Genomic DNA, 24,975 nt, shown 5'->3' with positions numbered 1-24,975 from the left:
ACAAACAGTTGAACTGCTTTGCAGCAAAGTATGGGTAGTATTTACTAAATACTAAAGCTAAATACTATGTAGCTCTAGTTTCTAGTTTCCTAATGGTAGGCAGTCAGGTTTTTGTCTGGAAATAGTTTTTCTCTCAGAAGGGAGGCAGTGTATCATCTTACTGAACATATCATCTTTGGTCGGCACCTACGGTTGACGTTCCTCTCGGCAGTTGGGCAGCCTGCTCGTGCACTGGGCTGGGTCTGATCCGAGCGGTAGTTGTCGTGGTTCTTCACTTAGCCCGATAGCTGTGAATGTTTTTTCCTCAGAAGACGTAGGCTAAAAGGAAACATATCAGGTCAGTATTAGTTGGTTTACGCCGAGGACATGTATTTCCGTAAACTTGCTGGTCATTTCGCCGTTGATAAACTAGGAAGCTAAACGCAAGGTGAAAGTTGTACAGGTAGTGTAGACGTTACTTAAGGTGTTAGTTTAGCTAGCTAGCTAACCAGCCCTTCTGGTCCTGACCACCGGTTCACCGTATTGCTCGGGCCTCACTGCTAACGTTACTTAGCAACTAATCACGTCTGTTCTTATCGTGATTAGAGACTGAGATTCATTTAATCCAGGGGGAGGTGACACTTCAGTCTGAAACAGTTACATACCAGCCATAAACGGCAAACTTGTCTTTTTGGGTGATTTCATATATGAGAATTTTGCCGACTCTGAACTTGTAGCAGCAGTGTGCCCTGCTGGATTTTCAGTGACATTGCGGAGACTTTTGGACTTACGGAATTTGTTTCACTCTCCATGCTTACGACAGTGGTCAGTCAGGGGGTTATTCTGGTGTTTGAACATGTGGAAATATATACCGGTGTAACTCATCTTAAACGGGATATTATCTCACCAAAGACGTAGAAGTAGCTAGCTGGTGAGGTAAGTTAGCTGACATGGTGTGTTTTTAAAGGCTCTACTCCTTCCAGATGTGCCACCTCATCGACAGCTCTCAATCCGTTAGCTAGTGATAGCGTTGACAGGGCGAGGTACGCTAACAGGCCAATTCTTTGACTAGATCTCAGGATAACATTGGTAACTGCACAGACACAGCACGTTGTATGTCAGTGGAGCTGCTGTGCAATAGATGAGTCTCTGTGTTTGACAGTTTTGCGGTTTCAAGGTGTGACTAAGGCATTAATAATCGAGCCTTTCAGTTTGAGACTAAAGGCAGTTTAACTCGTTTAGACTGACTGGGATGACTAAAGCTTTGATATGTTTCAGCATCAGTGGAATTTAAGCTCAAGATGTGTGACAGAATGGCCTACATTTGTGGGGTTAAATTGTTGTATTGGTTGATTCCAGCCCAATTGAGTGGAAGCCATTGTGTATAATTTTATAACTGTATGTAGTACAAAATACTGTTGCTGTTCTAGTTCAAGAGGCCCTATTAGTTGTGGAAAGTCCCTGTATTTTTCATTTGGGTCACAGTGGAATCCTTGACTCTTTTACTTAATACTTATTATTTCAGGTCTTTGTTATGTCTTGGTACTATTGTAGGTGTCAGAATCTGGGTGGGACAGGGGAGTGTTTATGTATACTGGCTGTAAAGTAAGTTTAATATCCACCAGGAAGCACTAGAGAACTGAAAAACAGGTGAGCTTGCATTATTCATAGACACTGAGGGTGCAGGATGCTTCTAACTCTTATTCTGTGCTCATGTCCTGGAAGTGCTTTTCTACACCTTCCTCTGTCAGTGGTTGCAGGGGCCTACATAAGTCTCCCAGCAGATGCTTCCTCAAAAAGGAAGAACCAGAGCCTTCTTTGGCCTTGCAATAACAAAAACAAGAGCGTAGGAGGGCTAATGTCATGCATGTCAGTGAATATGCACCCTTTGTGACACAAAGGTGTGCTTTTTCTCTGGTATAAAGTACTTGTTATTAAAGTTTACTGTGTTTTTTATTTAAGCCCCCGCAGTCTCAAGTTTACTTTTTTAAGAATCTAATAAAAAATGCCTTAGTTGCTCCATGTGTGAAGCAGAAATTGAGAGGGATGGCTCAGGAGCTTAGGCTTCAGATGTCGACCACTGAGTCACAGCTGGATCTCCTGTAAAAACGTTTTAAGGAAACTTTTTTTTACTTGGTTCAATATTCTTGATGTCAGTGGCTAATATTAGCTTTCTTCCAAGCAAAGTGAATGAAGGCCCACTGGCTTGTGTAACCACTGACACGCTCTTATCAGTTGGCCAATACCTGGGAGGCTGAGATGGATGAAGAGTTTCTACTGTTAGTACAAAACATGCAAGCAAATTCAGCTGATGTTTGTCTCAAAAGTGGTTTTACGCTCCTGCAGTCAGCGAGATATGCTTAATGTGTGAAGGGTGTGAATATCTTGCGCAGCCACTTAGTTGACTATGAGGCAGTGTTATGAAGATATTCATCTGCAGATTTCCTACAAACTTTTGATGATGTAGGACAATGAAATCTTTTGAAATCACTACCAAAGGGGAAGCTGTTTATGTCTATGCTGCAATTTTGAGAAGTAGAGTAAGTCTCAGTTCTGTTATACATGCGTCTATCTATCCATTTCTGTTTTTGTATTCACATCACAAAAAATGAAAATGGGATTTGGGCATAGATTAGCACTGATTAGGGTTAATCTATTTACGACGTTTCTTTTTTGGCACATCGGTATATCATTTTCTTTAACCTTTTGCAAAACATTGGCATTTGGCTTTCATCCTAGCCACAGATTAGAGTGAGAGTCGGTGGCTAAAGATTAACGTTACTGCAGTGGGAAATTCTCCAGACTAAGTGGATCATTTTCAGCTGACTGCTCTGGCGCACCAATCAGAGCTGAAGCATCCTCTATTAATCTTCACGAGACAGTCATAGAAAAGCCTGGTGGTGTTCTACCAAAACATCAGTGCATATGAGTTTAAGACTTTAACACTTGTAATATGACACAAGTTTATAGATCAGCTGGACTAGATAATGATCAAACTGATGTAAGTTCAGATCACATATAGGCTTCTTTCTTTGTGTGACTTTAATGTCCACTGTACAGTCTTCAGGCAATGAGATGCTTTCTTTCTCTGGCCTCCTCTTGACCTGAAGGCACTAATCAGTATCATTCAAAGGCACAGCGGGAGAAAACTGGAACATAGAGTCTGAACTAGGTCGCTGCCTTCTGATGGCCACCCTTTATTCACCGCTTAGAAAATATAGAGAGGGTGTGTGATAGTGTCTGTCTTCTTGGTTGCTCTGGTAAAGCTACATACTGTAGCTCTTAGGCCCTTTGAAGAATGAAAGGTATGTATGCGTGACGTTGTTGAACAAGTTCTATATTAGATTTCCACCCTGTGTGAGGTCATGCGTCTCCGCTGCCTTTTAAAGCTGATCCAAAACAGTTTGACTTTGCAGGAGAAGCAAAGTGGCACTGGGTTGGTTGATGTTTTAGTGTTTAGACTAAACATGTGATTAGAGATTTGAGGGATTTAAGAGTTAAATCCTAACTTCCTATCTAGAACCCTCTTCAAAACATTCCTGCTTTTTTGCCCCAGGATCCTGCAAGCATTTTCAATCAATGATTGTGCTAATGACAGAAAATAATGAAGCCATTTTTCTTGAAATTATTTATAGCCATTTAATTTTCCGTACAGACATGGTCTGTGGCAAATGTCATTACTGGAAAAAGCACTGCTTTGGTGAAGAGGAATGTAATTTTGTTTAGATTTATATTTACAAACCCTTATTGCCCCCCTTGCTCTCACCCATAAGATTCAATACCGATTCTTTAGTTGGTCACATACCTTTTAACTAAATGTAAGGTTGTCATACGGCATCATGATAGAGGCATGTTTGAACATGGACACTCTCTACAGTCGTTGGGTCATGTTATAAGCAAAGCATCTCCTCCCTCCATAAGGCTGTTTGTGTGTAGCTCACTTTTACTGATTGTGTTTGCACAATCAAGCACCAGACTTGATGTCTTAGGCTTTCTGTGCACCTGTTCTGCAGGGAGCAGGTTGGTTTGATCCAATCCAGTATTTTGTCAGTAGTTCCTCTTGTTTAATTTGATTAATGAAAGAAATAGGTTTTTAAAAAGCCTTCACAGTGCCTCTCTCTGTCATATTGTCAAACTGCTAACCACATGGTGTTTAAATAGTACACTCAGCCAATCAGTTTGTGTGGTGAGGTAATCTGACAAAGAGGATAATCGGCTGCTGGTGGTGGTCTTGTTGCGACTGTAATCCTGTTTTAGAAAAAGCTGCCAACCAGATTTACACAATTTTAGGTGCCAGAATGATAGATCAAGTGAGACACTGTTTGTAGTACTGCTTGTGTGTATTGTGGTCAAGGTCACTGATGATAAGCTATTCAGAAGTCATGATGGCAGGAACATAGACTGCATATCGGCTGGCCTTTGACAAGGTATTTTTAGGTCTCACTGTGACGTGCTGTGTGCTGAGGAGCGTGTTGTCATAACAGAAACAAAATTCTTCCATTAACAGAGCACCATACACAAAGTGACTGGACATGTCTTAAAGGCATATCTGTACTGGCTATATATTAGTTCACTCTTAGTTAAATTATTGCTGGCACAATTGCTGTCACTGCAAACCACAGCAGTATCACAGAAATGAAAAGTTGCTATGAGTGCTGAGTGAAAATATGATTGCGTAAACTTAAATATCTCTTTTCCTTTTTTTTCTCTCCAAACAGGGTCCTTTTCGTGAGCAGCACCTTTTCCTCCCCGCTCCCTTTTCCTGGTTTTCCTTTTTGTTAAACATTTTTTTTGTTTGTTTTAATTTAAATTTTTTAGTTTATTTAATTCTGGTGCGGAGAGAACAACTTCGCCATCACAGAGCTGCAACCACTCATTTTGATGGTCTGGGGTCAGTTTGTACCCACTGCCGGACACAAGCCTTGTGGGTCTAACAGATCACAGGAAGAAACATGAGCACGGCCAAGCCCACTGGGATTAAAGCGCCCAGCAAGATAGCCAAGCCACCTGGGACAGGAGCCCCCAAGACCAACCCCAACACAGGTAACTATCTTCTCACATGCAGCTTCTTTTTATTGTGAAAGTGCAATGTTTGCACATGAGTCTTCCATAGCCACGGGTTATTCGGTTGGTACTTGTGGTGCTGAGACAAAGTTTGATTTATTTCAAGAGATATTGTTAATGAGACATCATGTCATACTGCACTTTATTTATACTTTACATTGTGCTTTGTCCCACTTTATGTCATGATACAGCTCACCTTATAGCACCCGGGGTGGATTCATACTGTAGTCTTTTAGCTGATAGCTAAAATCTAAAGCTACATAAAATTTGCATAGTATGATCTGGACATAAAATGTTTTGCATAAAATTTGTGACAATTTGCCTTTGTAACATGAGATAGTTAATCTCTCAATTAAAAAAAACTCTTTTCACCTATTTTTCAGTGGGAGCTAAAGCTGCTGCGACTGACAAATCAGCTACCAGTGCCAGCGGAGGAGATGCCCAGAGTGGCGAGGAGAACTTTGAGATTGGGGAGCGAGTATGGGTGAATGGGAATAAACCAGGCTACATACAGTTTTTGGGAGAGACACAGTTTGCCCCAGGACAGTGGGCAGGGATTGTTCTCGATGAGGCAATCGGGAAAAATGACGGGTCCGTGGCGGGAGTGCGCTACTTCCAGTGTGAAGCCCTGCGAGGAATTTTTACACGTCCATCCAAATTGTCTCGCACAGAAGGGGAGGCTAATGGAACTCAGACAGCACCACCCTCACGCGCTGCATCACCCACTCCCTCAGTTGGTAGTGTGGCCTCGCATACACCTGCCACAAAATCAGCATTACCCTCAACTACAACTGCAGCCAAGAAGGCCTCCTCCACCACTCCAGCTACACCAGCCACGCCGGCTACACCATCTTCCAACCTCGCACGCACAAACAGTGAATCTGTTTCCAACCTGTCTGAGACTGGATCAGTCAAGAAGGGAGAAAGAGAACTGAAGATGGGTGATCGAGTATTGGTAAAGTTTGTTATATTATATAAAACAAAGAAAAACAACCTTTTTCTTCCCTGGTATTTCAGCAAAGTGACAGAACTGTATTATTAACCTATGCATCTTAGCATCGTTAGCATTAGTAGTCAATGGTAGTACTGTTACATTTGAGTGCAGTCACCATTTATGTGCAGTCCTGGTAGACTGTCTTATTAGCGTCTTATTAGCGGTAGTGTCTTTATTAGCGCCTTCCTTCACCTTACGTCAACTGCTTGGGTCTTGTGGTGTCCTCCACAAACACATGCCTGCTTGCAAACCTCCAAAGTTGCATAATTGCAACTGGAGCACGGATCCAGCACATGCCTCTCGAAATTTCAAACCGCTCAATGTTGATGATTGGCTCATTGGTCTGTGGCAACTCGACCAAATCCCTTCCTTTTCCATCCCCTACACAGATAATTAGGTAACCAATGTTTTTTTTAACACCAGAAAAATGTTGCAGCAAACATTGTGTTGTACATTGGCAACACACAGAAGCCATTTTCAAAGTTTAACCAAAAACAGTCATGTTTGTTTTTTTGTGCTTTTCTCACGGCAACCTTCCACTGTTTTTGCTGTCTACTGGTGCAAAGCACCTACTCCAGTGTTGGGGATCAATGGCAACGATCACATGGACAAAAGCTCAGTTTGCACTGCATATTTACACATAAACAGACAGTGCGCACACACCCACACAGGAGATCGTCTGTAAGTTGCAGCCAGGATTATGATGAAGCCCTTACAGATTAGGTGTTTTCCCTCCCTTTCTCAGGCAGCAGGTTTAGTAAAACAGTATAGAAAGAAAAGCTCTCACCAATTCCCAATTTATCATCATTTTAACATTGCAGATGTGCGTTTTTAATAGTTCAAAGAAAAAACAAAAAAACCCATTTTCATTTCTCAGTTAATAGTTCAGCCCGATTCTGTTTAAATCTTTTTTTTTTCTGTTGCTTTGAAGGAATTATCTCACTCAGGGTTTATAACAAGACAAAGCTGATTACTCTTCAGGCCTCTCTTATCGGTTGAGAAGATTAAATGTTGGCTAATGTTCAGTGTTTTCTTCCCAGGTTGGAGGTACAAAGGCAGGAGTGGTACGCTTCCTTGGAGAAACAGATTTTGCCAAAGGCGAGTGGTGTGGTGTGGAATTAGATGAGCCCCTGGGAAAGAATGACGGGGCAGTGGCAGGCACAAGGTACAAAAGCTGATAGATCTGTGAATAATGGAAATCTTAGTATACATATAGTTAAAATAATAAAAACAATTTCTGATGATCTGTCCCCAGATATTTTCAGTGCCAACCCAAGTATGGCTTATTTGCTCCAGTGCACAAAGTCACACGCATTGGCTTCCCTTCCACCACGCCAGCCAAAGCAAAAACAACAGTCCGGAAAGTAGTGGCCACACCGTCGGGGCTAAAGCGCAGCCCCAGTGCCTCTTCCATCAGTACCATGAGCTCTGTGACATCCTCGGTCAGCGCCAAGCCAAGCCGCACAGGCCTGGTGAGACATGAACACATCCAGTTTCAACATTATTAAATTGTTATACTAATCTGTTTTAAATTGATGTGCTCACTCATCAGTCTGACCATGCCTGTGTTCTGTCCTTCCATAGTTGACAGAGACATCATCACGCTACAATCGCAAGATTTCAGGCACCACAGCCCTGCAGGAAGCACTGAAGGAGAAGCAGCAGCATATTGAGCAGCTTATGGCTGAGAGGGACATGGAGAGAGCTGAGGTTGCCAAGGCCACTGGCCATGTTGGAGAGATGGAGCAAGAAATCGGCCTGCTCAGGGACGACCAGGAGCAGGTCAGTTCATCCAGGGTGTAGTAATAACAATCTGATGATGATCCTAAATTATTCTCGCAATAAGAGTCTTAATTGCCCTTCATCTATATTTTTTTTGTCCAATGTCAAACTTTCTGTTGTAGATGGAGGCTAAGATGGACCAGTTACGTGCCTTGGTAGAAGCTGCAGACAAAGACAAAGTGGAGCTGCTGAATCAGCTGGAGGAGGAGCGTAGGTAAGGATTCCAAGAGCTATGACTTGTCAAAGACACACACTAGTATTTATTGTTTTCATTTAGCAGTGTCACTTTGATGAGACAGAACATGAAGAAAGGGCTGCTTGGATAATATTGCTGTAATACTATTACAGTGTTTTAGAGTAATGAGGAAAGATCTGTGTCTTAACCTTGCTGTTGATTTGTGTAGTTAGTAGTAATTAGTTGTGTTATGTTGAAACAATAACAAAAAAGAGCTTCAGCAGAAATTATTTTTCTGTTCATAGGAAGGTGGAGGACCTTCAGTTTCGTGTAGAGGAAGCGTGCATTACCAAAGGAGACCTGGAGGTAAATTCACAACTGAATCTAAACCATTACCATTTACAAATTTAGTGTATAAAAAGCAAAACACTGATCAATTCATTTTTTTAAATCAGATTGTTAATAAAAGTTTTCCCACTAAATTTCAAATTTAAATGTTAATATGAAGTTAAGTAGCAGGTTCTCCCGTCACCCTTTAACCTGCTTCCACATCAGGGCGCCAGTTCATCAAAAACCCTGCTCTATGTCCTTAAGAGTAAAGTGATTTAAATACTTTTTCTTCAAGCCATTTTGTCCTCTTGGATGCAGGTCGAATAAAATTACATTGCTAAGCTATAGTTGAGACCGGACAAACATTTGCATTATCTCTTTTTACAGCTGTAGAAGCTACCCACTCTGCAGTCCCAGTTTGCATGGACAGTTTGATACTGGCTTCATCTCGCATTAGATGATGTGCTGTCATATGTACCCAGTGTTGCACGAACACTGTGCCTTTGATGACAACGCCAGGCCTTGTCCAAACCAGAAATAACTCTACATACCCTGGCCTGACATCTATGAGGCCATTTAAATCTGGCATATGAGTAATGTTATATTAGTGAAAGACTTAATACAGAGAAGTAAATAATATGTTTAAAGAACTCTTCACCAATTTGTTATTAAGGTTTACCTATTTTGGAAAAATAAACGATTGTATTTTTGGCTCGTTATCAAAGCTAGAGGGATTTTAAAAAAATATGAGCATTTTCTTTCACATGATATTTTACAAGAGTTTAATACAATGAACTCTGATTGCTTATTTTTGTTTTTTTTACTCAGGTGAGTCATGTTTTCATCCCAAGCTGTTATGAGCAGAGTTTTGACGCTCATTGGTATTTGCATTCATATCTGATCAAAGGATTTGTTATTTATTCCACAGTTCTTCACAGGGGATCATCTCAATTACGCTGAAGGCATCAGAGCTCAAAATAGATGTTAAAAATGAGGGCTACAGGGTTAGCATATCCCTTTATCTTCTTTTAATGTGTATACTAACAGATTATCTCTAACTCACAGCTGTGGACTTATTTAAAACTTGCATGCAGCTTGAAATACACCAACAAAAAAGGCCAACCTCAAACATGCTTTATTGACTTCAAGCTGTTGAAGGTGTACTAATGTTGTGCTATAACTCTCAGTGCCTCCCTGTTCAGTGATGTGATGTTATTGCTTCTTCTTCCCTCTCGTCCTCGTCTTTCATGTTGGTCCAGTGCTCAGCATGGAACCACTGGAGATGCTCCCTTGTCATTTCACTGCCCAGTCACAGACCTGTATTCAGTTTTCCCTCTGCAACTTAAGGGGAACAACACTCAGCTTAAGAGTTAAAATGTAATTTATTCAAAGATAATATACCTACCATACCTACTCAAATGACAATGAACAATAGGTGCATACAGTATACTTTTACATTCAAAGTACCCTAGAAGTGTAAAGTGAGATTTGATTAGTTTCATATTCACATCCTTATTGCCTCATGCACCTTGTAGTAAATCAGTTAGAAAGTCAGACAATACAGTTCATTTTGTTCTGTTGTGCCCATGGAAGACATAATGTTGTTTGACCTGAGATTGGCCCTCTGCGCAACATTTAAAATTTGTGTTAATCACCTTTTTAGGATGAAACTTTACCTCAATATATACTGGGTAACATGTAAGACTAGAAGCACAAAATTGTGTCTGGAAATGCTCCCGTAAGTTGCCATAAAAACCCTTATTCATCACACGCACAACAAGGAGTCAGATGGGAATCCTTTCTGTTTCTTGGTCCTGAGATGCTCCTGTGTTAACATAGGTTTCTATTAAGTTGGTCACAAATCCTGCACATGGTGGTCTGATAACTGGTGCTTTCTTATACAATACTTGACTATATACAGTGGACAATGGCCTTATTACCAAAGAGAGAAAGCAGTGGGGGTATTGAGGATGATGGTTCAGGTTTTAGAAGTTAACCAATATTAAATCAAAACATAAGGATATGTTCAAATCCAGTTTCTATAGTTAAAATCAATATGCGAACTCCATTACATTACATATCGTCTGTATGATAAAATATATTAAGCTCATTAAGTATATGTTTCATGAAACATCCATCACTGCTTTCTCTCCATGATGTGGTGAAGTCATTTTTAATTAATCTACTTGCTGGCTTGACACACATTATCAAATTTTCTATGTATCATAACAATCAATGTGCTTTGTTCACCAGGTGTCGTTTTGCATGGTTACTTCCTCCATAAACATACTCACATCCACAACACATGCCCCCCTCTTCTGTTGCTTGTATTTCCCACCATTCTTTCACAACCCTGTGTGCAGCTGTTTATGGCACAGCCTGAAAGTTCTGCATGGGGTGTCTTCCCATTTCCACTCATCCACCACTCCCACCCAATACCCCAAATAAGACACATGCATCCACGCATACACACACACAGACACACAAACACACACACCAGTATTTTCATTGTCCAAACCCATCCTCCCTCTCTCCTGTCTCCCTCCCTCTCTGTCTGCGTTGGGCTGGCATGTGATGGTGGCACTGGTGTGTTCTCTTCCTCTCCCCCTTGTTTACTAACAGACGCAGACCAGACTGGAGCATGCCCACATTAAGGAGCTTGAACAGAGCCTGCTCTTTGAAAAGACCAAAGCTGAGAAACTCCAAAGAGAGTTAGAAGACACTAGGGTAATGAATTCTGCTCTGCAGTGTGCTACGCTGGAAAAGAGGGCCTGGGCCTGGGATGGTGGCCAAAATAATATGCGAGGGGTACAGAGAGGTGTCGAGCAGTAAATGGATATTTTGCTTTGTATGGGCTTATGGTGAATGAACCCCACAAATGCATTTTAAAAGGCTTCACATAAGAAAATAATACTACTAAACTAATAAACTAAAGCATATATAAGAATAATAAAACTGCTCAAATCAGTCAGTCCTGCGTAAATATATCTAAGTTTAGCATCACAATTCGTGGCTTTGGCTACAGTTCAATTTTTAACCAATTATTTAACTAATAACTTCCCTTATATTTCAATTGTAACTCCAAAATTATTAACTCATGTGTCTTTCAGCTCTTTGAAAGATAGCTCTTTTACTTGCACTATTTTCCCTTAATTTACCCAATCTGAACTCACTCTTGCTTTACTGGTATCACTGCTTAACCAGACAGACAAACTTCTCCCCTGTCCTAGCTAATCATTTTCTCAGTTATCCTATGTTCTACTCCCCCAGTCCTTCCCAGCATCCATTTGTCCTGCTTATTTGGTGTCCCTGCGTTTTGCTAGTCTAAAATCTGCTCCACCTCCCAGACTACTGCGCCTTGTGTTCCCCTAGGGTATTATAGTTGTGAGGGTAAAAATAAAGTTCTATAGTTTCATGAGGATGAGGATGAGGGTGATAGCTTCTTCAGGTTCTGTTTTGAAATTATTTATTAAGAAAATGTTGATTTTGATCAAATGATTCCCCTGTCCTAACCAAGCTAAGAAATATTAAGTTAAAGCAGCAAATATAACTAACAGATTAATAGATAACTATAATAATAGAGAGATAATAAGGATTTATTTGGAACTAAGTTGTGATAATAACATATATTGGAAGGGTTGGAGGGTTTTCCTGAATGACAAGTTTTAGTTTATTATAATGGTGGAAAATGTCTTACACACTGCTTATAGCTCCATACATGCTTTCAGTGTTCACTTCCATTATTTGGACCATACTCTTTATAACCACAAGAAGTCAGTATTACACCTTGATTTTAGGATCAGTGGTTTTATGCCCTCTTCATGAAACAGTGTCTTTGTCAGAAAACATTGAGTTTTATCATTACTAAGTGCCTTGTTATCTATTGCTATTTGTTCTCTACCGTATAGTATTATAAGACTGTAACACAGTTGTGTTAGCACACAGTGGATCATTATTTCAAAGTTGCACATGTTTTTGAATACAAGATTTCTGCTTTTAAAGGTTGCTACTGTGTCAGAAAAATCCCGTATTATGGAACTTGAGAGGGACCTTACACTACGAAAAAGAGAAGTAGCTGACCTGCAGCTGCGCCTCGGGACCCAGCAGGGCTCTGAAGACTCAAACTCTACTCTTTCTCCTCTTCTGGAAGAGATAAACTCTCTGAGGGATCAGCTGGCTGCCCAAGAAGCTAAGCAACAAGAAGATCTGGCAAAGTATAAGGAGAAGCTAGAAGCTCAAGAAAAGAGCCACACTGAGGCAGCTGCCCAGCTTCAGGCTACATCAGTAAAGATCTCTGGTGATAACGAGCAGTTGCAGATGCGCTTAAGCCAGGCTGAGAAGGACAACGCTGAGAGTATTGATCAGTGGCGTTCCAAGTTGGAGTCTGCTATTGCCTCTCATCAGCAAGCCATGGAGGAGCTGAAGTTGTCCTTCAGCAAAGGTGCAGGTGCCCAGGCAGAAGAACTTGTAGAAACCAAAAGTGCACTACAGAAGCTGAAGTTAGAGCACACGTTGGCTCTAGAGGAGGCCGGAGCCAAACATGCAGCTGAGACGGCGACTTGGACTCAGGAGAAGCAGGCACTGAAGGCACAGCTGTTGTCTTTGACTGAGGACAAGGAGCGACTGGAGGAGTCACTTGGGTCCAGTGTTGAAAAAGTAGAGGAGCAGCACCTTGTTGAGATGGAGGATGTTCTTGGAAAGCTCCATGCGGCAGAACTTAGGGTGAAGGAGCTTGAGGAGAAAGAAGAAATGTTGGCGAAACAGGCCCAAGACAAGGACAGAGAAACCAAAGAGCAGATGGCAGAAATGGTGGCTCTGCGCAGCCAGATAGCACAAGGTGACCAGGAGGTTGTGACCCTGAAGAGTCAGTTAGAGGTGGTACAGAGCCAGGGAAACAACCAGGATGCAAAGGTGGGCTTTTATTTAACTCCTGACTATTTAAATACTTTCCTGTTTTTTCTGTTTTAGTGAAGTGGTGTCCTCCCATCGTTTCTTATGTTTGCATGGCATCTCCAGAAAATGATTTCCAGCCGTTGTTTTATTATTGTTTTTATGTGTACGTGTGTGATTTCTTTGCTGCTTGCTCTTTTGTTCACTGTATTTTTTTTACTTGACGTGATATAGGTTAGTGATTTGAGCTCTCAGTTGGAGAGCAGACAGAAGGAAGTGCTCTCTTTACAGCAGAGTCTGACCATTGTAAAGCAGGAGAAGGAAACCCTGGAACAGGAGCTTGGAGGCTTGGTGAGGCTTCTGACTTAATTTTAGGCGTGGATGCAGTAGTTCTTTTGCCTAAGGATTAAAGTCACTTGTCTTTTTTCCCACAGAAAGAAACGTTGTCTGAAAGCACAGAGCAGCAGACTAGTTCATCTAAAACTATGCAAGGTAAATGATAGATGCAGTTTCCCTTTTCCCATCATCTGCTGCTAGTGTGCCTTTTTCCATATACAAAGGCTTCTAGCGCCTGAAATTGTATGTCTTCTTTCTGCAGAAACACTTGAGAAGCTCAGCAAGAAGGAAGAGCAGTGCACATCCCTGAGCACAGAATCAGAGTCTCTACGGAGTCAGCTTGCCGGTGAGAACCTTAGAATTGTATTCTTTCAGGTCAAACATTTAGACAGAAGATTTTTTGTAGTTTTTCTCCCCCTTTTTTATTGAGTAATAATCTTAAAACGTTTGTCTTGTTCAGGTCTGGAGAGGAAACTGAAGGCTGCAGATGAAAAGCTTGAGCAGCTTTCAAAAGACAAAAGCAAGCTGGAGAATAATATCTCAGACATGATGAAGGCATCCGGTGATAGTTCAGTACAGCTGACCAAAATGAATGAAGACCTCATACAGAAAGAAAGGTATCCACCGCACCTACACTTAAAATAAATTGTACCACCTTTGATTATACTGGATACTGATATTCCGTGACATTTTATAATAACATGACATCTCTTGTATTTTGTTAATTCTGTACTGTAGTCCCTTTATTTTCCAGTAACCTAACCTGTCAGTTAAAATCCTCCTCACACATAATCTCTTTTCATCATCCGTCAGGAGGCTTGAGGAGTTACAGAGTCAACTAGCAGAGGAGAAGGAGAACGTGGCACACCTAAATGAACAAATCCAGCAGGATCAATCCCGCAAAGAGCAGGAGCTGAAAGAGACCAGAGATACACATCAGTCACAAATAAACAGCCTACAGGAGAAGATTGCTAACTTGGTTGGTATTGTAGGACAGTCACAAAACATTGTTTTTGTTTGAGAAGTAGACGTTAGTCACTTCTGAACTTTGACAGCATTTTCTCTACATTAAAATTTGAATGCTTGGTTTACTTTGCTGTGCTGTCTCACTAAGATTCCAGAAGTGGATCAATTATTGACCCTATATTTTCTATGCTCTAGGAGAAGACTGTGAAACAGGGTGAGACTCGGGCTGAGGAGCTGAAGGCCTCGCAGGAAAAATCCATCTCTGATTCCTCTGAGCTCCATGTGAAGGAGCTCGGCGCTCTGAACACACAGGTTGACAAGTTGAAGCAGGAGCTCTCCTCCTCAAAGGACAAAACCCAGGAGCTGGAAAAGTTGGTGTCCGAGCTGCAGCCGTACAAGGAACAAGCTCAGGTAAGCACAAACACACAAAGGAACAGAAACATCAGCTGATCAGCATGTTTGAACTTTTCTGTAAGGAGCAGGGGTTCTTTTCTGTATAACTGACTCTTATGTTGATCATTGAAAAATGTGATCCATACTTTGTTTAGATGAAAATTTTAACTTTCATGATGAACGTAACACCATATATAAGCTGCACCAGAGTTAACACTAAAACAGAATGTGAAACCAAGCATCATAACCAAATTATGGGCGACTTTATTTGTTTCCATTTAACTTCATTGATTTATGTACACATTATCAACAACGTTTTCCCTCTTTATTACCATCAAAATGATTATTTAATGTTGCTCATTTTCCCCTGACATTAAGGCTAATAAGCTAGTTTTTCATCTTCATCTTACCTCTAGATTGTATGGTATCGTGGGCTTTATGCATGCAGGGATACAACTGACAAAGTGGTGTCTTAAATGCATTTATGGCAATTTGTTTATTGCAAAAAATCAAAGAAAGTGTCTGCAGCTAATTGGATATTTATATACTAGTTTGGATTCAAGTTGAGTTCAAATTCAAACATGTTTAAAGTCGAGGTGAAATGAAATTGTCATTTTAATCCTTTTAGATCACATCCGCGGTAATATTGTGCATCTATTTGACAATATAGGCCAAAAAAAATACAGAAAATCTTTTTCTTCGAATTCTTATATCAAAATTCGATCATTTTTTCTTCCTGTAAAACAAAATATCACGTGTGCCTACGTAAGCTAGGACCAACCAATTTCAACCAAGCAATCTGCAACATTTAGCCGCAGAGCACCAAGTTAGCTAGCTACTGCGCTGTGGAGAACGTCTGTCAACGCCCACTTCTCAATTATCAAATCCCTCTAATGATATGTCCCGCCTGCACGCCCTGTTTCACTCGGAAATACGTCACAATACGGAAGCTGGATACTCTCGAAATGCCGTTTCAGCTCGACTTTAATGTTTAGGAGTTGCGTGCTGAATGTTAAGCTAATGATTCATTTTATTTTTGCTTTAAGTGATAAATATGTACCCCCGCAAGCATAGTTTATCAGCCTGTAGAACATTTTCACTTTCTAACAAAAATTATGTTTTTTTACGTTATAGATGGAATTCATTGACAACATTGGCCTTTACAGTACACAATCGTTGTTCATTTTAAGTCATTTAAAAATAATTAAATATACATTCAGCATTGATTCCTGTAATAATTCACAAGTGTAAGTAAGTGTTGTCGTACGTCTTTATGTTCCAGTCAAATGTGACGGTATCAATATAAGTAATATATTTATCTGTAAGTAAGGGCTGAAGTGAAAATGTTCTACCTTTTTATATTTTGAAAAATCATTGCGGTGTGATCTTTTACCATTTTTGAGCTTTTTTCTGCCGCTTAACCTTTCCAGATGCATTTGACTTTTATCCATATCTGCTTGGTTTATTTTTGGACTCATCTTACTTTTTGCTGTATACATATATATATATTCCCCTCCCTTTTTCTTTCATCTTTATTTTCCCAGTGTTTTTCTGCTGAGCTTGACTCCTCCAAGCATGACGTTGAACATTTGTCCAAAAAACTGGATAAACAGAGTCTAGATCTGGAAAATATGTGTAAGGAGAGTGAGAATGTTAAAGCTGAGAAAGACAGTCTGAATGAACAGCTTTCAGATGTGCAGACTAAGCTCTCTGCCCTTGAGATAAGTCACCAGGAGCTTTCAGTCCAGAATGAAGAATTGCTAATAACCAGAGATAAGCTTTCAAAAACTCAAGAGGAACTACTCACCAACAAAAAACACTCAGATGAAGAAAGGATCTCATTGAACAAGGAGCTGGAGAAGCTCAAAGTTTGTGTTCAGGAAGTACAGACTGAAAACAAAAAACTGAAGCATGCTGACGGTGAACTGCAGACCAAAACTGAGGAGCTTCAAAGAGAAAATACAGAGATGAAAAACACGCTCCTGAAGCATCAGCAGGACATCCAGCAAATTGAAGCTAAAAAGAAGCAACTACTTGAGGATTACGAAAATGCCTGCAAAGAGAGGAACCGCCTTGAGGAAGATCTCAATGAAAGCAAGTCAAAGCTCACAAGTGAGAAGGACGATCTCATTTTAGAGAGAGATTCTGCTAGAAATGCAAAGAAATCTCTTGATGCTAAGAATGCTGAGTTACAGGCAAAACTTAAATCCTTGAACTTAGAAAAAGAAGATCTCACGATGAAGAACACCCAGCTGCAGGCCCTCACAGAAACATTGACGAAAGAGAAGTCGGCGATGTCCTGTGAAATCAGTGCTGCTGTGTTGGATAAACAGAACCTTGAGACGGTGAAGGAGGAGCTCCAGAATAAGCTCAGTGTTACAAAGAAAGACTTGGAGAGCTCTGTCCGTGAATGTGAAGAACTTAAAGCCTCAAAAACGAGCCTGGCCCAGATGCTGGAGGAGTTCAAGACGAGCAGTCAGGTAACTGACTCTGAGAGGCTTCACCTTCTGCAGGAGAAAGAAGACTTGCTTGCAATCCAGAGAAAAGTCTCTAGTGAGAAGGAAGAGCACCTCAGAGAGGTAGAAGAATTGAAGGAGAAGCTTCAAGCCACAACAGAACAGCTGTCTCAGTCCAACGACAAACTTAAAGAAGCACTCTCATCTTTTGAGCAAGAGAAGAAAGCATTCCACCTGCAGACTTCTGAGACGGAGATGGCTCTTCATGCTGTACGGAAAGAAAAGATGAGCCTGGATTCGGTTCTAGAGCAGCACAAAACGGATTATGAGCATCTGGCGGGGGAGAAGGGAGAACTAGAAGAGAAGCACACAAAAGCCATATCTGAGAAAAATGCTCTTTCTCTAGAGCGCGATAAGCTAGCTAGTGATATCCGAACAACTAAGGACCAGTTGGACGGTTACTCCAGAGCTAATGCTGTCTGTATTCAAGAGAAGTCCGATTTAACAGCAATGCTAGAAGAAACCAAACAGCAAAAAGACGAGGTTGAAGCAAAGATGACGTCCTTGAAGCTAGAAAAGGCTGACCTACAAAATGAACTGCAGAAACATAAGTCTGATATTGAGATTATGGAAAGAGCCAAAACTGAACTTGTTCAAGATCACAGTAAACTAAAAAATGATTTTGAGAAGGCTAATTTAGAAAATGATCAAAAGATTGATAACCTTTCAAAAGATGGTCAGCGTCTGAAATCACTGCAGACTGAGGCTGACAAAAAGGTTCAGTCCCTGCAGAAAGAGATTCAGAAGCTGCTTCAGGAGATCCAGGAGTCAAAATGTCAGACTGAATCGGTGTCAGAAGCTAAGCACCTTCTTGAGACCCAGTTACAGACCGAATCTAGTGAAAGAAATAAAGTGATGTCTGACAAAGATGGTCTTTCCAAACAGATTGAAGATCTGCAGAAAGCGTTGTCAAAGGTTACCCAAGAAAATAAAGAGGCTTCTTCTAACCTTGAGAAAGCTGATGAGCAAAAGAAGTCTTTGATGGTGGATGTAGAGGTGTTGAAAAAACATTTGAAGCAGCAAGAACAAGAGAGTAGTCAGTTAACAGAAGCTAAAGAACAACTATTGTCTAAGCATGAGGAGATGGGCAAACAGATGACCCTTCTGACTACAGAGAAGGAGGGCCTCTTAGCGGCACAGTGCAAATTGGAGCAGGACATTTCTTCTCTCCACACAAGCAAAGAAAATTGGCTTGAGGAACAGTCAAGACTCCTTGGAGAGTTAGAGAAGGTGCAGGCTAGCCAGAAACAGCTAGAGGTCGATGTCAAGGGCTTACAGGCTGATAAAGAACTTGTGGAAAAGCAATACAAGAATGCTGTCGCAGAGGTGTCGGCTTCTGCCGCTGTGAAAGAAGAGATTTCGTCCAGCGTATCAAATCTAGCAGCTCAGAAGGACGTCCTGCAGGCGGAGAGAGATGAAGCCACGCAGCAAGTCAGGCAGCTCGAGTCTCAACTAAAAAATGCCATTTCTAAGCAGCTTGAGGTATTCCTCCTCCCCCAGTAGTAATCACTGACGCACGCACAGTAGCTTAGAGTGGCTGGGGCTATATCACCTAATCACTGCATGCTAGCTGGTTTGTCTCCCTTTCCCCTTTCCTTTGATTTTCGTGTCTAACTTTCATCTTCCATTTACTAACTGCTGGTAACTACCCTTATAGATCCCAGCCTTTGCCTGTGGGCTCATAGCGTGATCTAACATCAGGTGAAATTCTTCTGGGTTACATGATCACGTAGGTCTAAACTGCTCTTTATCACACTCGCCATCTGATGGTGTCGTTTGATTGTATTATTAGGTTTTAAAAGATGTCTTTTGATAACTTTGAAAGGTAATTGTGGGAATTTCTCAACATACTGCTGTGAAATTTGTTTTTCTGAATTATAGCCCAAAAAATCATCTGTCAATCAAATGTCAGTTCAGTTTTTAAGTTCGGTGTTTTAGAATATCTCTGAGCTGACTGGTGATATTCACATCAAAGACTGAAATGATGAAACATCTTAATACAGGGCAGCTTTCAGGGGTTATGGAGGCATAACAGATTGTTTCTACCGTCATTTAATATTTGAGAAAGTCCCACAGAGACTGCCTTTAAGGACTACCACGAAAGCATTTTTCTAGCTCTAGTTTTTCTACGTTTGTCCATATCCGCTCTGAGGCCACAGGCTGTAGAGTATTTCAGAGATCGTACTAATTGTTATCTTCCTCAGTGTAATATTTGTGTTGTTAATTCTCAACCAGAATGTGATTAAAAATTGTAATGAGCTTTAGTAAAGTTGGTCTTAATCAGTAATTAAGATGGGTATCTCATCAGCATGCAGTTAATTTATTAAATGTAATTGAAATTAGATCATTGGTGGAAGTCAAATGATGCATTGTGAATAGTTTTAATCAAATGACCTGCACATTTCTTCTTCTGGTGGGTTCAATTGGTGTTGCTGCATGTGATTTGAAACCATTGGTCTCAGCAAATATCCTGCTAATGCACTGTTTAGGCTACAGAGGCCTCTGGCGAGACTGCTGAGGCTCTGGAACAGCTGACAAAAGAGAAAGCCAGTTTGATGAAGGAGAAGAACGAAGCCCAATCTTTACTGAAGGAACTCCAGAGCTCCAAGAAGGAGGTGGAGACTCAGGTATGACGCTAATGTTATCCAACAGTGATGAAGTAGCACTATTCATAAATCAAAGCATGCAAAGCAAACTAAATGAAATCGCTATGTATTTCTTGTATCTGTAACCATACATATTTGTCTTCATGGTTTTAGCTCAATCATTTGAAGAAGGAGAATTCCACGTACCAAGAAGATCTGAATCATTCAAAGGAGCAGCTGTGCACAGAAACTCAGAGGACCAAGAGTCTGTGCCAGGAAATGTGAGTATATCTTTGGTGGTGTTTGGATTTCATGCAGCCCAGCAATTACATCAGGGTAATACCTGTCATTTGTCAGTGTTTTTTGAGCGATTGTTTTTGAAATTGTATTTATTCAGTGAGGAGCTTAAAGAAGCAGTTTCTGTGAAGACGCAGTCCCTGCAGACGCTGACTCAGGAGCTTGATAAAAAACACAAAGGCCAGAGTGACGTCGTCAAGGTGCAACACTTCTTTCTGCTGGTTTAATACATAAACCTACATAAAAAACATTCTGCTTACCGTGATTGTTTTTCTGTTTCTTTTCCTAGCTCAAGGATGAGCAATCAAAACTTAAAAAACAGTTGAAAGAGATGAAACAGAGGTAAGACAACGCATTAAATATCAATTGATTTCTCCATTCTTTGAAAGCCTGTTGTCTGAATATGCAGAAATGCTTTAACCGGTGTGATACTTCTGAAAACGCTGTGCTTCTGTAATCAAGTCAATTGTATGTCATGCTGCTCTTTTCCTTCAAAGCCTGCCACATAATGCCTTCAGGTACTTAACTCCTTTTATATCACCTGCTGTCTGTCACCATCATGTAATAGTAAAAATGTATTTACAACATATATGTAAGCAGATAACTGGAAACAAACAAGCACAGTCACATTAAGCTTACGTTCAACAAAATGTGTCATGTAGGTTTTATAGTAAATGCAGAGTACATCCTGAGACATTACACAAAAAGAACATCACAGCTTTATATGTGCTTTTACAAATAATTATGCAGGATTTTTTTTTGTTATTTTTTACAATTGTGCTCTGAAGCTCCTACTTTATTTCTACACTCAGTACAATACCTGTACAAAACACATGCTAAAAGATTTTGATGAAAAATCATCTCTTTATTTTTGTATGTTTTCTTCATTCAGATCATTGTGGCCATTTTTTCTCAGCCTAAAGTGGTTTTGTTGAACCTTCTGTGATTTCGTTTGTATTGTGTATTTGATAGTGAGAGCACCTTGAAGGAGCAGTTTGACAAGGAGAAGGCCGCCCTCCAACAGTCCATCCATAAAAACAGTGCCTTAGTTTCAGAAAAGGACCAGCAGGTGGAAAACCTGAGGAGCGAGGTGAGAATGCTTGATCGCAGTCTGGATAAAGGATTAAAGAAAATAATGCTGGGACAATTCTTAGATTGCAGGGTCGAACAGGATGCCACTTCTAAATAAAAGCAGGACAAAATGTTTTAACCTGCTTTCATTTTGAGTGTCCATGCAAAGATTCCTACATACTTCCTAATACTGAAAATGCAACCTTTAAGATTATGAGTAAGAAAGCTTCATTGCCGGTGAAAACTGAAAACGACTGAAAACATCTGTAAGGCCTTTTTCTTCTTCAGACTTGTTTGGAGCTTTAACACGCCTCAGACTGTGTATCCTCGGGTCTTGACTTGTTGATAAAGACTTTTCAAATTCCTTTTTGGAGAGATATTACTTAATAATATAATACTTCTAGAGTAAAGTGTAATGTTTTGTCCATGAAAGAATATATTTTTCCAATGTTGATCAGCATGCGTTGTTGTCTTCACAGCTGGCTGTACTGCGTGGGGAAAGTGCCTCAGTTAAGACACTGCAGGGTACAATTCAGTCCTTGGAGCGCGACAAAACAAATCTACAGGAGCGAGTTCAGAGACTGGAGAAGGACCTGGACGCAGGGCCTGACAACATCAATATCTCCTCAGGTGAGACTGGGCTGAATTAATGAACATAGCTAAGATTTCTGTTAGCTCTGCAGGTCATTTGTCTGTGAGGTGACATAAAAACGAAATATGACCTTTTGTACTCTTGCGTACCTTTTTAATCTTGTCGGGTTGTTGTTTCCAGGTGATGCAGTTTTGGACCAACTAAGGGAAGACAAAGACACTGCAGAGAGTCAGGTTTGTTTTTTCCTCTTGTCCAATCATAGGCTCGGATAGGTGGACGTTTTCTTTTCTTTCATACATTCAGTGTGAAGACGCTTCCCTACCCCGGCTCGTAGAACGTTCTGGTTTATCTCATTTACATTTTCATCATATTTCGGGCAGTGGTACGGAAACAGTCTTTCTGAATGCTGTTTGTGAAATGACTGTGCTGCTTACTCAGACATTAACCAACAATTACTACTTCTGAGCAGCAGCAGTGGATTCTGAAGTGAAGTGGCTGTTACAGTATAATGTTTTATGGAGGTGAAATTAGTCAGAATGAATTTCAAAATGTAAAAGTATACCAAATCTCTGGCTTCATCTCGGCTCTTCCAGAGTTGTTAGACATGAATCATGAACCAGTGTCACAGTTATACTGAAACATTTCACCCACAGTGGGAAAGATAGTGTGTGTCATCAGTCTGAGAACCATCTGACTTCTCTCCTCCAGCCTCTCTTTACTCTAAAATGTTATACTGTATTATCTGTGTCGGTGATGACTTGACTGTGTTGTCTGGCAGTAGGTGGGTCCTAATTTGAATCTCATTTTTTTTTCTCCTTCTCCTCTCTTCTGCCCTGTCTCTGATGTTGGCAATGCTACCCCACCATCAGGCAGCGGTTTGTTAATGTTTTTCATCAGCTTCACTTGTGCATGTTTGTCCGTCACCGTCACTGTGGCTCTTCTAGATCACATTATAGTGGATGTTCCAACTACTAACTGTTGTAGACTTAAAAGCCTTGAGGATTGAACTCCCTACGAAATATGAGGGAAATAACAGTCACCATAAATGCGTAGCAGAGAGCCGATCTACTTTCGCTCACCATAAGTAACTATTTGACTCTGCTTCTTCTCCGGCTGACACCTCACAGTGGAGATTTACCGTCTTAGATTGGGTTAATTTTTTCAGGGTATGACGAGGCAGAGTAACCTTTGTTTATGAGCCTTGTCACAGCACTGAGGCGAAGTTCTCGCGTAAAATACACCAATTTTTTAAATAAATATTGTGTAGGAAAATGTGTTGATGGATAAAAGATGATCCGCCATGAGCAGCACTGATGCTCCTGTTTATCTCCTTCACAGATTGAGTTCCTGAATTCAGTCATCGTCGATCTCCAGAGGAAGAACGGGGAGCTCAAGGACAAACTGGAGAAAATGGCAGCTGCTGCTCTCAATGGGAATAATCCAAGTGAGCTGGATAACTATGATGGGTAAGTCCCACTCAAAGCAGATATTCTCACACAATCATATCTAAGTGTCACTGGATATCAGATAAACATGGAGCTGCTTTATTTTTCCCTGCAGTAATGAGCCGGCGAAGAAGAAGCTCCCCCCGAGGCTGTTCTGCGACATCTGTGACTGCTTCGACCTCCACGACACCGAGGACTGTCCCACACAGATGCAGGAACCCGACTCCCCTCCACACACCACCTACCACGGCACCAAGGGCGAAGAACGGCCCTACTGCGACATCTGTGAGGTCTTTGGCCACTGGACCGACTCCTGTAACGACGACCAGACCTTTTAAAGCCTTTTTCCACCCTCGCTCGCACAATCACTATATTTGCACATCATATTCGATCATGCTGTGCTTTTGAGGTTTTGGTTTTTATGTGTGCGTTTGGTGTGCTTGTTTTTGCCAAGCATCTTTATCGTCCACGCCAGTCCTTAAGCGCTCTTATAGGAGAACGGTCTCCTCACAATCTCTTTTCCAAAAATTCAGTCATCCAGAAAAATAACATACAGCAGATAACACTTTGTATTTGTTATTGTACATTACTTTGGTTTGTGTGAGTGATGAGATACTGTAGGTGGGTGTTTTGGGAGAAGTGGTGGTCTTCTTCAGATCATTTAATTTATCAATATCCTAACATTGTTTGCACAGCTTGTTGGGGGATTACAAAGATAATATAGTATCATAAAAGGTGTTTATTTCAAACTGTAAATGAACTGAGTGAAAAACAAATGTCAGTTTGCGCAAAAAAAGGTGAGCTATAGTTTATTTTTTTAAGCCTGGAAATATTATGTACTCTTTAAAGGTTTGATAGTATGTGTGTCATTTTGTGAAGGGTTATCACAGGGGGGAGAGACCCCGGGCTTTTTGGCTTTAAGAGGAACTTTTTTATGGTTTCCATGAGGAAGTGCTGGATGATTGGTGAGACTTCGAGCACTTCAAACTTACTGTAACCCCCCAGTTCCAGTGAAAGGGCCTTTCCAAACAGTTTCTTTGCAATTAAAAGACAATTTCTGTAAGAAACGATGAAATACTTCGACTATTTCTTTTCGTATGTTTTGAATATCTGTATAAAAATAAAGGAAATTTATGTATAAATTAAAAATAAACATTTCTGTGGTCATTGTTCAATTGAAAGCACTATCCTGTTGCTTTAAGCACTGCCAAGTGCAAGCTCACAGCACACACAACATGAAAACGTACTGTGTAATACACAGCTGAAACCAGCCGGTACTCCCATTGCCTCTGTGACATGAGTTAATCAACTGATCAAACTGATCAATAATTAGTTAATGAATTTTAAAACATCAATATGCACCATGAAGAGACTGTATTGAAGTTTAAGTTCTCTTCAGGATAATGTGATAAAAAGGACCTGCGTTAAACCCCATAGCAGTGTGTGTGTGTGTATTACTGAACAAATGTGCAGTCAACCAAGTAACCACGCACACGACTTTATTGAAGCTATCTGGATCTGTCTGTTTATAAGGCTTTATAAGACACTGTGTGGACTCTG

General features: G+C 40.7%; 1 protein-coding gene across 4 annotated transcripts; it reads left to right on the top strand.

The window, feature by feature from the left end:
- Positions 1–244: 244 nt before the first annotated feature.
- clip1a (CAP-GLY domain containing linker protein 1a) lies at positions 245–24,572 on the top strand. 4 transcript variants are annotated; one of them, XM_069682347.1, is made up of 26 exons: positions 245–337; positions 4,698–5,022; positions 5,427–5,998; positions 7,078–7,202; positions 7,293–7,509; positions 7,622–7,819; positions 7,942–8,033; positions 8,300–8,360; positions 12,327–13,235; positions 13,449–13,565; positions 13,649–13,706; positions 13,813–13,896; positions 14,011–14,167; positions 14,364–14,529; positions 14,712–14,927; positions 16,454–18,907; positions 19,915–20,052; positions 20,185–20,291; positions 20,408–20,507; positions 20,597–20,649; positions 20,805–20,825; positions 21,280–21,397; positions 21,858–22,008; positions 22,151–22,203; positions 23,309–23,436; positions 23,531–24,572. In XM_069682347.1, the coding sequence occupies exons 2-26, from the start codon at positions 4,932–4,934 to the stop codon at positions 23,751–23,753; spliced, it is 6,609 nt and encodes a 2,202-aa protein (XP_069538448.1). In that variant the 5' UTR covers positions 245–337; positions 4,698–4,931; the 3' UTR covers positions 23,754–24,572. The 4 variants fall into 4 exon arrangements, with proteins under 4 accessions (XP_069538448.1, XP_069538450.1, XP_069538451.1 ...); XM_069682349.1 differs by lacking the exon at positions 13,449–13,565; XM_069682350.1 differs by lacking the exon at positions 16,454–18,907.
- Positions 24,573–24,975: the final 403 nt, after the last annotated feature.

The sequence above is a fragment of the Semicossyphus pulcher genome, unplaced genomic scaffold, assembly GCF_022749685.1.
Source record: "Semicossyphus pulcher isolate SPU_LCO1_2020_fin unplaced genomic scaffold, fSemPul1.0.p SCAF_6, whole genome shotgun sequence".
Taxonomy (NCBI): Eukaryota; Metazoa; Chordata; class Actinopteri; order Labriformes; family Labridae; genus Semicossyphus; species Semicossyphus pulcher.
Note: the sequence above shows the minus strand (reverse complement) of the source record. Positions and strands in the feature narration are given on the sequence as shown.

Excerpts from the sequence above, each read along its gene's own strand:
- clip1a (XM_069682347.1), top strand. The coding sequence starts at position 4,932 with ATGAGCACGGCCAAGCCCACTGGGATTAAAGCGCCCAGCAAGATAGCC. Across the intron at positions 20,508-20,596 it reads GCCAGAGTGACGTCGTCAAG|CTCAAGGATGAGCAATCAAA; the intron begins GTGCAACACTTC and ends TTCTTTTCCTAG. Across the intron at positions 20,650-20,804 it reads TTGAAAGAGATGAAACAGAG|CCTGCCACATAATGCCTTCA; the intron begins GTAAGACAACGC and ends TTTCCTTCAAAG.